The 17,223-nt window shown below is 36.7% G+C and overlaps 1 protein-coding gene across 1 annotated transcript in view; it reads left to right on the top strand.

The window, feature by feature from the left end:
* Positions 1–7,269: 7,269 nt before the first annotated feature.
* Positions 7,270–17,223, top strand: part of CD226 (CD226 molecule) — a 99,971-nt gene continuing 90,017 nt past the window's right edge. The window contains exons 1-2 of the mRNA XM_020985626.2: positions 7,270–7,592; positions 7,915–8,253. Of these exons, the coding sequence (XP_020841285.1) occupies positions 7,547–7,592; positions 7,915–8,253 (385 nt within the window). The 5' untranslated portion in view covers positions 7,270–7,546. The remainder of the gene's footprint in view (positions 7,593–7,914; positions 8,254–17,223) is intronic.

The raw sequence follows: 17,223 nt of genomic DNA, 5'->3' as shown, positions 1-17,223 counted from the left end.
CCTGGTAATATAAAAGGAGCACAGAACTTGGAGTCAGAAGACCTATGTATATGTCAACATTTAATCTCTTGTGGTCTCCCTGCAACTCTCCCTCCTTCTACTCTGCCTAATCCCACATTCTTTGGTCTTATTTTTATTGTTTCTCTCTCTGTTTCTGTCTGTCTCTCTCTTTCCCCTTTTTTTCTTTTCTCAGCTCAGATAAGTGGGTTACATAACACTTCCTGTCCTCCTACTTCATATATTCTTCTATTTCAATTATTTAAATGTATAATGCCTCTTTCTAAGAAGTGTTGCTTTCTTTCCAACTCCTTTCATATTCCTTACTCTGTTTAGGAGCCATTAGAATCTATTTCCAGGAGTGCTCAAGGTGGAGACAGAAATGCAATGAGAAGAGGTCAAGAATCTTCATCTGTTGGTGAAGATCATTATCTTTTACAAACTTTTTATTCTTTTTAAGATCCTGTCATCCTGCCTTTAAATACCTTTTCTATCCTCTTTAGGTCATGATTGCCCAAGGACTTTCTCTACCCTTGTGGAGATAGTCTTCCCTGGATACCCAAGCACTTTCTTCATGCTTGTGAGGGGTTAGACTAAGATATGACTCACAACCCTATCTTGTAGAAGCTAATTTCCTGAGGTATACAACCCTCTACATATTTTGCTACTTAGTTCCTTTAGCTTATTGATCCTCTTTGTCTGTTCACTGAATCTCAATTTATGAAATTAAAAAAAAGAAAACTCTTAAAAAAAGAATACTTTAAAAATAATACTCAATAATCAATACTCAATACTCAGTGATCTCATTGTTTTTAGATCTCTTTCCAGTAATACTTATTGGAACTTATCTATGCTTGTTCATCCTTTGTATTATTCTCCAAGTCTTTACATAAGGTCACTAGAACAGGCCTAGTCAATATAAGTAGGTGCCCATGCTTTAAAATGCTTATTTCTTACTGCCATATTTGGGTTCTCAATATATACCTTTGAAATAATGAGACAGAGTCTCAGGATATGACTCTTATCAGAAATTTTGTTAAAGCTATTTCTGAAAGGATGTATCACAAATGCAGCAATTACTTTGACACTGTATTAATCCTTAGAAATCAGGCACTCAGGGAAGAGGTACACAAATGCATATGCTTTTTCCATTGCTATTGCTACCCAAACCCTGCTTCTCAATGTATCCATCACAAAGGCACACTTATGCCAAGAAATTCAAAAACTGCAGCAACATCATTCTAATACTTTCACTAGGTTTTACTCTAGCTCCATGAATGATTGTTTTGAAGAATGATTTAAATACTTCCTTTTTATTTAACTTCCAGTTATTTTCTTTGATGTTTAGGATGAACTTTGCAGTTAGGTTACTTTTGAGTGCCAGTTTGTTTATTTCTTTTTCTCTTTGGAATATAAAATTCCAATTTTTCATTTGATGTCATGTAAGTATAGAGTAATCTTGTGAAGTTCTGATTATTTCTTCTTGCAATATTTAGGATTTCTTCCCTTGATTTCCACACTGTGCTCTCCCTTCGTGATTTTAATTCTAGGTCTTCCTTCCTTCCTTCCTTCCTTCCTTCCTTCCTTCCTTCCTTCCTTCCTTCCTTCCTTCCTTCCTTATGGATTCTCTCAATCTGATCTTTGCCATTTACTCTCATATTTTGAACAATTTTTATCAATAATTTCTTAGAATATACTATTCAGGGTTTTTTCACTCCCCCCCCCCCGAAAAACCTATAATTCTTAGATTATTTCTCCTTATCCTATCTATAAGTTCAGTGTTTTTGTTTTGTAGAGCTTTCATGTATTCTACTTTGGTTGTGTTTTAACTTTGCTACATTATTTTCCTTTTGTCCACGTATTTATATATTCTAATTTTGTCTCTTTTTCTCAAAGTATCTACTAATATGGAGAGTGTCACAATATTTTTTTAAATGACTTTTCTAGTTTTGTTTGGATATCCTGATTTTATCCTTGACACTAACTTTTATCTTTATTTATTTCTTGATCTTGACTGAAAGATGGATAATTATTAAGTATGAGTTGTCATATACAATAAACAATTTCTTTTAAAAGTTCATCATTTAAAAACAAAATCTTTTACAGAATTCACTTCAGGGTGCCACAAAATCTGCCTTTGAAATCTTTCTTAAGTGTCTCCTTTGTCCCTTTCCTCCCCTTTTAACTTCCTTTTGTGTGTTGTCTTCCTCCGTTAGACTGCAGGCTCCTTGAGGGAAGATGCATTTTAAAAAAAACTTGTATTTTTATCTCCAGTGCTTGGCACAGTGTCTGGCACATAGCACGTGCTTAATAAATGTTTATTGACCAACTGATTAATAGAAAACTGGCCTTGGAGTCAAGAAGATGTGGTTCCAGTTCTGTGTCTGTCGCATACTGGCTGTATGACCCTGGACAATTCACCTAGCTTTTTAGTGATCTAGGAAACTATGACTATGAGTTACAGAGAATATGCCAAGAGGAATGTTTGAGTACACTTGTCACCAGGAACTCACTATGCCAGTCAAAAGAAGTCTTGGGCATCTTCCCTTATTTCTTTCATCCTTCTTCTGAACAATTTTAGAGGTTCTTTAAATTACTCCTTTGTTATTTCAAGGTTCTTTCAGAATTTGTATCTTTTACCTTCCAAAGGGTATTTTTGACTCAGTTTCCTTTGCTGCCAAGTACTTTTTCACTTAGATTCACTTTTCTTTGAATGCTTGCTCATTTACCCTCCTCAGTCAGCTTTTTTCTGTCCCAAACGATTATTATTTTGAATTTTTAATGATGCCCTTGCTGAAAGTTTGCATACTACCAAATACTTTAAGATAACCTAGTTATATTGTGTCTCTCTGCTAGCATCTGTTGCCTATTTTATGGTCTTTCAGACTCCCACAGTTGGATGAAGCAGGACTCTTTCTTTTGTTTTTTAAATTTTATTTATTTTTAGTTTTCAACATTAACTTCCATAAGGTTTTGAGTTCTAAATTTCCTCCCTCTCCTTCCCCTTCCCTCTCCCCAAGACAGTGTGCAATCTGATATATGCTGACATATACATTCATATTAAACATATTTTCACATTAGTCATATTGTAAAGAAGAATTAGAACCAGTGACAGAAACCATGAGAAAGAAGAAACAAACAAACAAACAAACAAAAAAGAGCAAATAGTATGCTTCGATCTGCATCCAGACTCCACGGTTCTTTTTTCTGGATGGAGATAGCATTTTTTATTATGAGTCTTTTAGTTTTAGATCCTTGCATTGTTGAGAAAAGCTAAGTCTATTAAAGTTAGTCATCTCACAATGTTGCTGTCACTATGAACAAAGTTCTTGTTCTGTTCACTTTATTTAGCATCAGTTTATGTAAGTCTTTCCAAGTTTTTCTAAAGTCCACCTGCTCATCATTTCTTATGGAATAATAGTATTCCATTACATTCATATACCACAACTTGTTCAGTCATTCCACAATTGATGGGCATCCTCTCAATTTCCAATTCTTGGCCACCACAAAAAGAGCTGCTATAAATATTTTTGTACATGCGGGTCCTTTTCCCATTTTTATGATCTCTTTAGGATACAGACCTAGAAGTAGTATTGCCTGGTCAAAGGGTATGCACAGTTTTATAGCCCTTTGAGCATAGTTCCAAACTGCTCTCCAGAATGGTTAAATCAGTTCACAACTCCACCAACAATGCATTAGTGTTCCAATCCCCCCACATCTTCTCCAGCATTTATCATTTTCCTGTTTTGTCATGTTAACTAATTTGATAGTTATGATGTGGTACCTCAGAGTTGTTTTGAATTTGCATTTCTCTAATCAATAGTTATTCAGAGCACATGTCTCTTTCATAGGGGTGAGAGTGGCCAGTGGCCCCAGTCACCATATTAAGGTCTATTCCCCATCTTTACCTGTCCAATTCTTCTATTTTCCATAGTTCTTCTCCAATAGGCTTTCTGCAATTCCTGAGGTTAACTAGGAAGGGGAGGGGTCTAAGAAAGGACATTCAATATTCTGATGACAGGTTGCTTCCAGAAACCTCTCCACATAGATTTCTTCTGTGTACTTTTCTCTCTCCCTATACTGACTGCTTGTTGCCTCCTTTACTGTATTGATTAATATTGATTAGTCATGTGTTTGTGGTCTTCTTCATGTTCTACTTTCTTGTTTCCCAAGGTTCATATTCTTTGCTGCTCATTCCCTTTTCCTTCTTCTCAAGTGGTTTCATTCATGGAACTCAACTTGTCTTAGTAATTTTATATTTAGAGCTAGAGGAAGCCTTAGATGTTATCTAGTCTCTCATTGGTTTATACATGAGGAAACTGAGGATCAAAGAAATTGCCTTGTTACACTTGTAATTATTCTTGTAATTAAATAGTAGAACTAGGATTTAAACCTAAGTTCTCTGACTCAAAATCAAATATTTTACCCATGTACCATGATGCCTCATTGGTAATGTGGACATTGTCAGAGTGTTATCTTCAAAATCTGGGTGAACCAAATTGCAGCATCACAAGCTTGGGGCAGTGGAGGCCTTTGGGCAGCTAAATGGAAGAATGGAAGCCAAGGAAGAGAGGCCCAGGATTCTGCCCACCCTAAGAGTGGCAACCCCTTTGGCAAACTGAAAGGATTAATTTCAAAAGTTAGGTAGCCACTGTCATGCTAGGGCTGCTGGGATCCTGTTCTATCCATTGTGGGAGAGGGCAATGGGGAATCCAGGAACCCTGGGAGTGCTCTGTCAAGGTGGTGGATTGATCTTTAATCATTATTATTTTGAGGGGGTGGTAAAAATTACCTTGTGACAGTTTCTTTCAATTTTCTTATTTCTTTCCTGGCTCAGTTTACTTCATTTGGGAGCTTTTTACTTGTTTATTTGAGGTTTGAGGTATGCTGGGGAGAGGAAGGTGGCCTCTAGATTACATCTACATTGGTGACTCCCTAGGATCCCACATTATTTCTTAAGGCCTCTCAGCCCTTCTCTATTATTTTCTTCTTCTACTTATGTTGAGTTCATGATTATTAGTGTTTTTATACAAAATGATTTTAATCAACTGATCACAAATACATATTTGAGCAGCTTTCTGCACTATGTATTGAGATAGATACAGAAGAAGCATAAAACATAAAACCTGCCTTTAAAGAGCATACAAACTCATTGGAGTGTTTCATGAAACACAGGAAATAATACTGAACAATATAGGACATGACCAATTGCCAAGTTGTATGATCCAGACAGACCAACAATTCTACAGGAGTTCAGAGTGGGCGATTCATGTTGATAAATTTCTCTTTCATCTTCTAAGGCAGTAAGTCAGAAGCCAAATTCATTCCAGGAAGATACAGTAATGAAAAGATCAATTAATTGTTTCTGATAGAAATGTTTGTTACTTTATGAGTTTGCTTCCCATATTGAGTTAGAAACAAGGACAACAGATGTGCAATAAAGATTTTTATTTGTATTATAAATCTGAGTAGCAGAAGGTAATATTAATCCTTTTTTTTTCTCCTCAAATGTTTCTTTTTCATCTGTTCTGCCAACAAGAAAAGAGGCTGTGAGGAAGGGTTACAAACCAAGCAAGGCAATTAGAATTTCCACTTACCTTAAAGACAGATGTTCTATTTCTTTAGAGATATATGTTGGTTGGTGCCAGTGACAAATTAAAATTCTGGGCCTGCCTCCCACAAAGCAAAATTTTGTAAAGTTCTCTTTGGTTGAGACCAGTTCTTGGTCTCAACTCTGCTATGCCCTCCATGATAATAATGAGAACTCACATTTTTATGTTTTACATTTTACAGATCATTTCCTCCACAATGCCCTCTATTTAAGGTATTTCTCCCATTTTACAGGTGAGAAAAATGGATATTCATCAGTATGAATGACTTGTCCATTGTAACACTGCTATGAAGTGGCAGACTTGGGACATCAAGTCTCCTGTCTCCATTTCCAGTGCTTTTACTATATCACTGAGGGAAAGAGTTCTTTCATTTGTCCCCAGAGTACTTTAGGGACTTTTGTGGTGCTTTTTTTCCTCTGAGATGGGTGCTGTTACAATATTTAAAATTTAATTTCCCATCTACAGTTTGGCTCAAGATGAGGCCTTGCAATTTCAATACTGTATACTTTAGGAATAATATGCATCATAATTTTTGTTGGTTCACAGGCATCTTTTGTTATCTTTGCTTTCCTTGTCTGTTCAATGAGAATGATAATACTTGCTTTGCATATCTCACAGGGCCATTGAGAGTATTGAATTACATAACAGAGAGGAAAATTCTTTGTAAGGATACTATGCTATAGAAATAGAAAGTGGTATTATTATTATTATATTTTGTTTTGTACTGTTAGCTTATTAATTCCATAGCACTTGTGAAGACTCCTCATTCTGATGCCATTTCCCAGATAAATGTGGCAAAATTTTTGGATGGAACAAAATATGAAGAGCAGGACCAGATGACAAAATTTGTCTACGATTTTGTTCTCTCCCGAGTCTGGTTTCATGGCCAGTCAGAAAGTCAACTAATATTTATTAAGCACTTATTAGGTTTCAGGCATTGTGCTAGCTGCAATAGGTCCATTCTTCCTTTTCCTTGATTTAGAGATCGTAGAATCATAGATTTAGAGTGAGAAAAGATTGTAGAGGCCATGAAGTCCGTCTCCATGCTCCTATCTTGCTGATGAAGAAACTGAGGCACAGACAGGGTTAAATGACTTGTCTATAGTCAAACAACTAGTAAGGAAGTGCCTAAGGTAGGATTTGAAACCAGATTTTCCTTATTCCATGTCCAATGCCATATCCACTATACCATGCTTATTCTAGTATTGATGTATTGATTCCCTTGGGCAAGAAATCAACCTAATAAGCTAATTTACACTTGTGAGCTTACTATTTTGGCCCTATGTGAATATTTAAATATATTTTCAAAGGCAATTTTTTTTTGAGGTAGAGGAAGTATGTAGTAGAGGTCTGTGTTTAAATTAAAAAATTACAAAGTCTCTTGGAGGTTCATAAATGATTAAATGACTTGCCAAAGTTATGCAACTTAATGTGTGTTAAAAGTAAGATCTAAACCGAGGTCTTTTCAGATTCCTGCCAGGCCATGCTTCCTCTCAAGAGATCCATAAAAGAGATGGAATGCTAGATACAAAAGTGGGCCATATTTGTCCTCCTTATATCACTAACCACAGTCTTTGCCAGGTAGGCTCAAAAAGAGGAACCTTTAGCAACAGGACCATCTTACACAACAAATGAGATGGGTGTGGCTAGTGACCTGAATAGCTATATTGATACAAAAGCAAGAAAATCAGCTTATGATCTTTCTCTGCAACAAGAAAGAATTAGGAACTTGTCTAACCATACTCGAGAGTAAGCTGTCTACAAAGGTGGAGGCCTTCTTCGAGTTGTCTGATATTTTGAAAAAAAAAAAGAAAAAGAAACTGAAGCTATTTTAACTGTATTCTCTTTAGAAAAAAAAAAAGCCCCTATGCTGAAGGTATCTTAGAAGCAGGAAATGGTGTACTGAATTCAATGTCAGCCTACAAGTGCTTCCAGAGATGCATTGTCTTCCTTTCCTTTTTGTTATTCTTCAGGCACACAAAGGTAGGAATACTTTTCTGGCTTTCTTTCTTTCTTTTTTTTTTTTTAATGTGTATTTTTCCATGTGTGCCATAGAGAATCAGGATTTAAAATGATCCAAAGGTCACATAGATGTTTATTTTTTTCAGGTGTTCAGAGAAACTAGAAGCTATAAAGATAACATCAGCACAATTTTCTTTAGGCTTACAAAATAATTATTAGGTTATTTATTTGAATGACTACATTGACAATTTTGCTAGGTCTTAGAAAACTTCAGCTACTTACTTGGAATTTTGTGTATTTTTAAAAAAATCTAATTGAATTACTGTTATGTTGTACTTTTCAGCTTTACCTGAAGAGGAATTTGTGGATACAACTATAAAATTTGCCAAGAATATGATTTTCGAGTGTACGTATCCAGGATCGGACTTTATCAGCCAGGCGGAATGGTTCAAGATCACAGTATCAGGGAAAAATTCCATGGCTATTTTCAGTCCTAAGTTTGGTGGGCTTATTAGGACAGACTATATCAGTAGGGTTCACTTTTTGAACTCCAGTGTGACTGCAAACGATGTTTCCCTTTTTTTTCGTAATGCCTCGAAAGCTGACCTTGGCCTTTATCACTGCATTCTCCAACTTTTCCCTCTTGGACGTTGGGAAAAGGTGATAAATGTTGTCCAGTCAGGTAAGACCAAACTTCTTTGGCACTAACACTCGTTCCCCTTGTCATTAGAAACTTCTACACTTTAGCAGAAATGGATAATTAGTCACAATCACTAGACTAATCACACAGTATTTTGTAATCTGGGAGCAGAATTTTTAGAGGGGCTAACAATTCAAATCTATTTAATTGTTCTTAAAATATGATGAGTTTGTAGTAGAAACATCTAATGGAAATATTATTTTACTGGTTTGAATATGAGATAAATAAGTGTGCAAAAGTTATATATTGTATGGCTTTCCATTGGTAAAACGGATCCTAAGTAAATTGGGAAGTAGGTTGAGTTTGTCTTCTACTTTTTCTTTCAGTATTATTTTCTCCCCTCTTTACAACCTCACCTATATCTAGGCACCTAATGCAGATTACTAACAGATGCCCAGGGCTCCCTTATTGCATCGAGGATAGGCCTTAATCAATGTCTTGGCCCTGGATCCCTCTCATCCTCCCTAATGTTCTATTCATTAGGGAGTTATTCATGCTCAGCTTGCTATCATTTTGGAAATGAACCTAACAGGGCCCTGGCCTTGGAGTCAGGAACATGGGGATGTGAATAAACAAATAAAGCATTAATTAAGTACTTACGGTATATAAAACACTGTTCCAAGCACTGGGGATAAGACTAGAAGAGGATTTGAATCATCTTACACTTATTAGTTATGTATCCTAGTTTCCTTCTCTTTTAAGTATGGATAATAATTGTACTTACAGTCAGTGGTGTTGTGAGGATCACATGAGATAATGTATGAAATTAATTTGCAAACCTCAAAGTTCTATATAAATATCAGTTATTATTAATAATATGAATTAATTTAATAGCTGATCATACCTTACTGCTTTACTTCTTCCAGGTGAATTTGAATGTTAATCCAAAAGGAAGTATTTCCAATGATATAATTCCAAACTCAAGAGACAGGAGAGTGGAAGTGATTTTTCTTAGTGAAAGGAGGAGATTCTTCTTAGTTTCTCTTAAATTATGCTATAGCGGCAACCACCTACTTGGTCAAGCCAGCCCTGTCCGCATGGCTTCTATTTCCTATTGCCCTATTTTTAAGGGAGTAACAGCTTGAAACTGTCACTGACATTGCCAAGAGGAAACATCAAAAGGAAGGGAGTTAGGAAAGGATTCCAAGTCCTGTTGATATTCACTTGTACCTAAGCACAACATGTTCTCCCCCTACACACACCCTCCGCCCCAGCCCCTGGCATTCACTTGGTGTCAGTTGTCAAGATCCCTTTGCTCAACTATTCATTCACTAAATAATCCATTTTACTATTCTAGCCCTTGTTGGTTTCAGTTTTCATTCATCTGTGAAGTACTTTTTGTAAGCTTATAGAGTACAGTCAACTCTCAATTATCCATGATAATAGAAGACAGCTTTGGCAGGCATGAAAAATATCAGTATGTTACCCACCAGATGTCCACAATTGGCTGGAGACAAACCTGGGTTTCACCTTCCTTCTCTGGGTAGCAGGTCATCGTAGCTTTAGTCCCAAGTGAGATTTTCTGCATCCTGCCAGAATTCAGCCAATTTAAAACATATAGTTTGGCCTCATCCCAGATGGGTAGGCTGTTGGAAATAGAGAAAAGGAGATGGATTTGCAAGGAACTAAATTGAAGTGGCAACCTTAAGGTAGGATTGTTGAATCTTTTTTTTTTTTTAGGATTGTTGAATCTTTATGAGTAACAAACTATGGCCATGTTTTCCCATTTTCTAGCACAGGAGCAGAGGATGTAGAAGTGAAAGGGCCTTAGAAATCAACTCATCCAAAATTCCCCTATTTTATAGATGAACAAACTAAAGTCTAGGGAAGTTAAGGGTCTGGACCAAAGACACAGATATTAAATAGCCTTGGCGGGATTTGAACTGAGGACCTCTGAGTCTAGATTCAATATTCTTTCTGCTGCTGTATTATTACCTGGGCTGTGAGTAAGGGCGTTAGCTTTGCAGTTAGTGTGGTGAGTGATTTTTGAATTTGTGACAATGCTACATTTGCATTTTCTTCCCTCTCTCTATTTCTCTCTTTTTGTCTTTCTGTCCCTATTTCTGTCTCTGTCTGTCTGTCTGTCCTTTGTTTTGGAAGGCCAGGTTAGAGAAAAAGTATTAGTCTGTCAGTATTTGATTGGCTATTTTCCCTTTTTTGTTTAGGAAGGAGAATGTGATTTTCAAAATTCCAGCTGTATTTTTGCAGTAACGATACCAAATCACATGGCCATAAAAGAAGTTTATTGAAAATGGCCAGTCAGGGGCAGCTAGGTGGTGCAGTGGATAAAGCACCGGCCCTGGATTCAGGAGGACCTGAGTTCAAATATGGCCTCAGACACATAACACTTACTAGCTGTGTGATCCTGGGCAAGTCACTTAACCCCATTGCCTAACCAAAAAAAAAAAAAATGGCCAGTTGTCACAAATAATGTATTTACTTCACAAATGCCTGTTCTATAAGGAAGGCCAGGGAACTGTTTTTCATTCACTTCACAGAATATAAAGGACAGGGGCTGTATGAAATATTGTGCCTATGTGGCCCATGAGAAGATTTAAATAACAGGGCTAGGAGGTGAGAAAAAGTTCCTCCTGAGTCTGTCCCTGCATGGAGCTATACTTCTAAATGTTCTAATTTGGTCAAAGCCCTGGCAAGGCTTTTCTGAAATTTGTCCTTGGGAGGGCCTCAAGAATTTAACCTAATAGGCTTACATTTTAATCTGAGACTTAACAGGGGTGGAATGGAGGAAGAAGTTTTATGAAGAAGAGAAGAAATCAATAGTCTTAACTATGTCGCTTTTCTCCTTTTCCTTTATGATTTTATTGTTACACAGAGGGAGATCCTCACTCCCAGATAGGCTAGGAGGTTAATATCCACAATTCTCCCTTGAAGTGAGCCAGCGTGGGCTCCTTTGAAGATATATCTTGAGTAATAGGAATGTTCCAAGGGAGCTGTCTATACTTGTCTAGCCATGGTGGCTTAAAGTCAACAAATGCAGTCATGCAGAGGTCACTTGCCCCCAAATATTTGTGAAACATAGCTAAAGTTCAATCATTTTCCCTTTTCTTTCCTTTCTTCATGCTTAATATCCTCTATTTCTTCCACTTTAAAAAACCAAACTAAATCTTTCACCACTCTTTTAGTTCCTTTTCAGTATTCATGCTCTGTCTCTTAGAGCAAAGCAATTTGTAAGTTTTACTGTAGAGAACTCCACTTTTTAAAGGCCCATTCTAGTACTATAATTCTGTGATTTTATGGTGATGCATAATTGCTTTTTTAAAAAATGTGTGGGGTTCAATATCTATCTATCTATCTATCTATCTATCTATCTATCTATCTATCTATCTATCTATCTCAACTGGAAGTTATTCTGGATGACCTAAGCAAAGGGAATGAACTGTACTCTGCTAACTTTTCCATTTCCATTTTATAGGCTTAGGTTTGAAACAGGTCTTTAATATTTCATACTTCTTTGTAAGCAATTAATTAAGAAACATTTATTAAAACCTACTATGTGCCAGGCAGTGTACAAAACAAAAGGAGGGAAGGGGTCATATAAAGACAAAAAAAATGAATGAACCCTTGTCTTCAAGGAGTTTATACTCTATAGGGAAACACCATTGATGTGTATTAGTAAATAGAAAATATATATATATATATATATATATATATCTTTTTAAAATAAAGTAATTGTAAAACATTAGTAACTAGAGTATTCAGGAAAGGCTTCATGGAGGAAATGGCACTTGACCTGAATTTTGAATTGAACTAGGGATTCCAAGAGGTGGAGGTGAAGAGAGAATATGTGCTAAGTAGGGGACAGCCTATGCAAAGGTAAAGACAGGAGATAGAATGTTGTAAAGAAATAACAACAAATAGCTCCTAGGTGGCAACTAGGCTTTCTAGTGGGTGTTAGCCATAAGTGGCAAGGTCCTCCAGTACTTGAGAAGATTCAGTCTCCCTCCTCACAGCAGTAACATGAGGCAACATTGGCTAGGGGGCTTAACATTTGAAAAATCAATAATTCACTTACTTTTCCTTCAATTCAATAATAATTTTTTGACTACTTACTGTGTGTCCTGTACTATGTTAGGTGCTGCAGATAAAAAGACAAATGTAAAAACAGTCCTAGCCCTCAGAGCGCTTACTTTCATTTGGGAGGAAGGGTCTAAGGAACATATATGCAGATTAATATTTAAAAATATGGGCAAAGTAAACAGAGTAATTTGTGGGATTTAGAGTATGTCTATGTATGGATGACAGGGCCAGGAAAGAAGGCTTCTTAAAGGAGGTAACACTTGAGCTGATCCTGGAATCCACATAGGGATTCCAAAAAGCAGAAGAGAAGAGGTTGTGGGGGCCAGTTGGTGCAAATGCATGAAGACTAGAGGGCAACTAGGTGGTATAGTGGATAGTGCTGGGCCTGAAGTCAGGAAGACTCATCCTTCTGAGTTCAAATATGGCCTCAGACACATACTATCTGAGTGACTCTGGACAAGTCACTTAATCCTGTTTGCCTCAGTCTTCTCATCTATAAAATGAGCTGGAGAAGGAAATGGCAAACCACTCCAGTATCTTTGCCAAGAAAACCTCAAATGGGGTTATGAAGAGTAGGAGAAGATTGAAATGACTGAATAACAACAACAATGACCACAAAAAAGACTAGAGATGGAAAGTGTCCTTGTGGGAGATAGCAAATAGTCAGTTTAGCTGACCTGTATGTACTAAAGGCTTATATATTTGTTGAATTGGCTGAACCATTCAGTCATTCTTTCATCCAACAATACATTGAGCACCTAGTATCCTTTCTTTACATTATAGAGGATATGGAAAAGAGTACAACTCAATGATTGCTTGCTATAAGAGCTTGTGATCTGCTGTGAGAGACACAAAGAAGTGCAGAACTTTCTTATAACTGAGGTCATAAGAGGAGGCTTTATGGAAGACAACTTCAAATTGAACTTGAAAGATGGGTAGATATTGTTAGGAGAAAATAGGAACAGAAAAGGGCATTTAAAATAGAAGAAATTAGAAGGGTGAAGGCAAAGAGATAGAAAAGGACAACATGTGTTTAGGGTTAGTGAGTACACAAATTTGATTAAAACAGAGGGTTCTTATGGAGGGGAAGAGGATCAACTTGGGAAAAGAGGTTTAGATCAAGCTATGAAGGGCCCTGAATGCCAAGCTAATGAGTTTTGGTTTTATCTAGTAGGTTTTGAATAGGGGAGTGACATGATGAAGGGTGTGTATTAGAAGGATTATCTAGGTAATGCTGTGCTGGATGAACTGAAGGGAAGCAATATCATAGGCATAATGGAAAGAGTCAGAAGATTCAGGTACATATCCTAACTCAATCACTATGTGACTGTGGATAAGTTACATAAACTTTCTGAGCCTTACTTGCCTCTTCCACAAAATGGGAATACTTATATTTGTATTACATTCTTTGCAGGGTTTAGGAAAACACTTTGTTAAAAATAAGTCACCATTCAAATATAAGTAGGATCATAGCTCTAGAGCCATGTCAGAGGCCACCTAATCTAGTCCCCTCACTTTACAGATGAGGAAATTGAAGCCTACAGAGGTTGGATTGAAAACTCCTTAGGGGCAGGGACTGTCTTTTGCCTCTTTTTGTATCCCTAGCACTTAGCACACTAGCACATAGTAGGTACTTAATAGATGTTTATTGATTGATTGAAGTGACTCAATCAATTTCTCTTGTGTTATAAATGGCAGAGCTGGATTTAAGCTTAGATCCCATGACTGCAAATTCAGTGCCCTTTCTACTGTTACCATGCTTCCTTAAGTATTATTATTATTGCTATCTTCCTCATCATTGGAAAGATAGTTTGGAGGTTATTATGGTATTCTAGGCAAGATAGGTTAAGGATATAAATTTGGAGTGTGACATCACAAATTTAAGGGAAAGGACAGATTCAAAAGATATCATAAAAGAAGGCTTGTCAACTGATTGGATGTGAGAGAATCAGAAAGAGGAAAAATCAAAAAAATTAAAAAATAACCAAAACACAAATGTCCAAAGTTTCCAATCTGAGTGACTAGAAAAATGCATTGTAACATTAATAAAAATAGTAAAGAGGATGATTAGTTGATTTTGGCCATGGTGATTTTGTTGTTATTGTTTGTCTTTCGTTCTTGAAGAGGACTGTGACATCAGGAAGATGTCTTGCATGTGAATTAGGTTTAAGTGAGGGAGGGTTGTGCAGAGTCGCCAACCTCACTTTCTCCTCTGGAGCCATGAGAGTCCAGTGGGGAGATATAGATCAAGACTTTGAGATACTGGCAGAACACCCAGGTAGAGATGTCCAACTAGCAAGAAAAGATATGAGAATAGAGTTTGGGAGAGACATCTGGGAATAGAGATGTAGATTTGAAAGTCACCTGTATAGATAATAGTAGCAGCTTGGGAAAGGATAGATCCCAAAGAGAGAGAGTGTTATAAACTGAAAAGCAACAGAAATCTTTATGTTTAGGACTTGGGGAACGATTAGGACCCAATGAAGGCAATTGGGCTCTGCCTTTTGGCCTTGTTCTGTTTGTTGATAAAAATGCCATTCAATTATGTATTCATTAAATTTGGATGATGTAAGTGTGGGAAGGATAGCTAATGTGTTAAGTTTGTATTCTGAAAAGAGCTCATTAAGCTGAAATGATTGGCCAAACTTAATATAATGAAGGGTCAGCTAGGTGGTGCAGTAGATAGAGCACTGGGCTGGAGTCAGAAAGCCTCATCTTCCTGAGTTCAAATATGGCCTCAGACACTCTCTAGCTGTGTCATACTGGGCAAATCATTCAACCCTGTTTGCCTCAGTTCTTCATCTGTAAAATGAACTGGCGAAGGAAATGGCAAACTACTCCAGTATCTTTGCCAAAAAACAAACAAAAACAACAACAAAAAAACCCCCTCATGAAGTCCTGAAGAATCAGACCTGACTGAAAAATGACTGAAAAACAGCAAAATGATGAAAATGAATAGGAATGTATAAAATCTTGAACAAATACAGATGCAGTGAAATTGTAGTTCATGTGGCAAAGATCAGGGAATTTTAGTAGACTGCAAATGGAACATGAGTGAACAGTGAGACTTATGATCTTATTCAGATATTGGAAAATGATCTGTGATGCCAACAACACAAGGAATGCTTTGTATCATGATTGGTTGAAGTAACTTAGATATTTGGGCTGGAGAAGAAAAGACTTAGTGAGAACATGATTTGCTATGTCATGCGTTAGGGACTTTTTACTTAATCTTCTGGACTCCAGAGAACAGAACTAGTACCACTGTATGGATGTTATAGAGAGGGAGCAAAATAAGGGAAAACTTCCTAATGTCATTTCAGAAATGGAATGGACTGGCTTGCTAAGTAGCTTGTTTCCCTTAACTGGAAGCCTTAATCTAAATCTGTATATTGTAGAGGGAAATTTGTGTTATAGAAAGTCATAGCCTAGATGATTTATGGCTTCCTTTCTAATTTTAAGATTCTCTCATTTCTTTCTTTTCCTTCCTTCCTTCCTTCCTTCCTTCCTTCCTTCCTTCCTTCCTTCCTTCCTTCCTTCCTTCCTTCCTTTCTTCCCTCCTTCCTTCCTTCCTTCCTTCCTTCCTTCCTTCCTTCCTTTTCCTTCCTTCCTTCCTTCCTTTCTTTCTTTCTTTCTTTCTTTTTCTTTCTTTCTTTCTTTCTTTCTTTCTTTCGAGGCAATTGGGGTTGCATGACTTGCCTAGAGTCACAGTTACTGAGTGTTATGTGTCTAAGGTCAGATTTGAACTCAAAATCCTCCTGACTCCAAGGCCATTGCTCTGTTGGAGTCTCTTATTTTAAGGTAGTGTTTAGTCAACAATGCAGATATATCAGAAAGGATTAGGACTGAAATTGGTAATTGGATTTGGACACTATGAAGTGATTGACAACCTTTAGAAAAGCATTCTAAGCAAAATAGGTGGGGAGAAGAAGAAAGAATTAACAGACTAGGTTGTGAGAAAAAGCATACTACTAGTATAAACCAATTGTGAGAAATTTTGTTGTACAGGAAGTAGAAAAATAAAGTGGTATTTCAAAGGAAGCAGCAGGGCCAAGTCAAAGTTTTTTTTTGTTTTTTGTTTTTTAAAGAAAGGAAACTATACATATTTGGAGGTATGAGGGAAGGAGGTAGTGGAGAGAGAGAATGTCGAAGAGTGAGAGGGGATAACTGAAGGAACAAATTCCCAGTGGAGTCCATAGATGATAGGATGGAACATATGGGTGGAAAGCTTAATTTTCCAAAGGAAGAGAGGTATATTCTGTGATGTGAGGGGGGAAATGAAGAGGATATATGAAGAGAAAAAGAGAGGAAGAAAAGATTTAGAGATTGAGGTATAGAAGCTGGAAATAGTCTAGGCCTGGATTGTAATTACATTTCATAGCTCTTGCCTTTTTTTTTTAGATCTATCATTTCCTTGGTATAAGAACCTTGTATAGAAAAAAAATATCCTTTATAGGTGTGAATCAGAAAAAAAAATCCTACAATTATAGTTTTAGAGAGTTGCCTGGGGGCAGTGAGAGGATTAATGACTTACCCACTATCACTTAGCCAGTATGTGTGACAAGTTAGACTTGAGCATATTTTCCAATATATTTATGTAGCTTGTAAGTTATACCTCCTTCAGATGCCAGCAAATAAAAGCTCTCACAACTTCATCTCTGATGCCTTTACAAAACTCAATGTTATAGGTTCTCCACTGATAATTCATTCAACCAAAACATGTGTTTTAAGGAATATATCTTCAGCGTTGTGATATTGATAGTAATATGCATAGGAGTATAAATATGGGTGGGGCAAGTGGTTTTCACTTTGCTAAAGGAAAACCAGTGGTGAGTTGTCATTCCTGGCAATTCAGCTTTTTTTTTTAAATAGAAGATATTTGACATCCTGATGATACGACTGTAAAAAAAAAAA

Source organism: Phascolarctos cinereus, unplaced genomic scaffold, assembly GCF_003287225.1.
Source record: "Phascolarctos cinereus isolate Bilbo 61053 unplaced genomic scaffold, phaCin_HiC Scaffold_4;HRSCAF=312, whole genome shotgun sequence".
Taxonomy (NCBI): domain Eukaryota; kingdom Metazoa; phylum Chordata; class Mammalia; order Diprotodontia; family Phascolarctidae; genus Phascolarctos; species Phascolarctos cinereus.
Note: the sequence above shows the minus strand (reverse complement) of the source record. Positions and strands in the feature narration are given on the sequence as shown.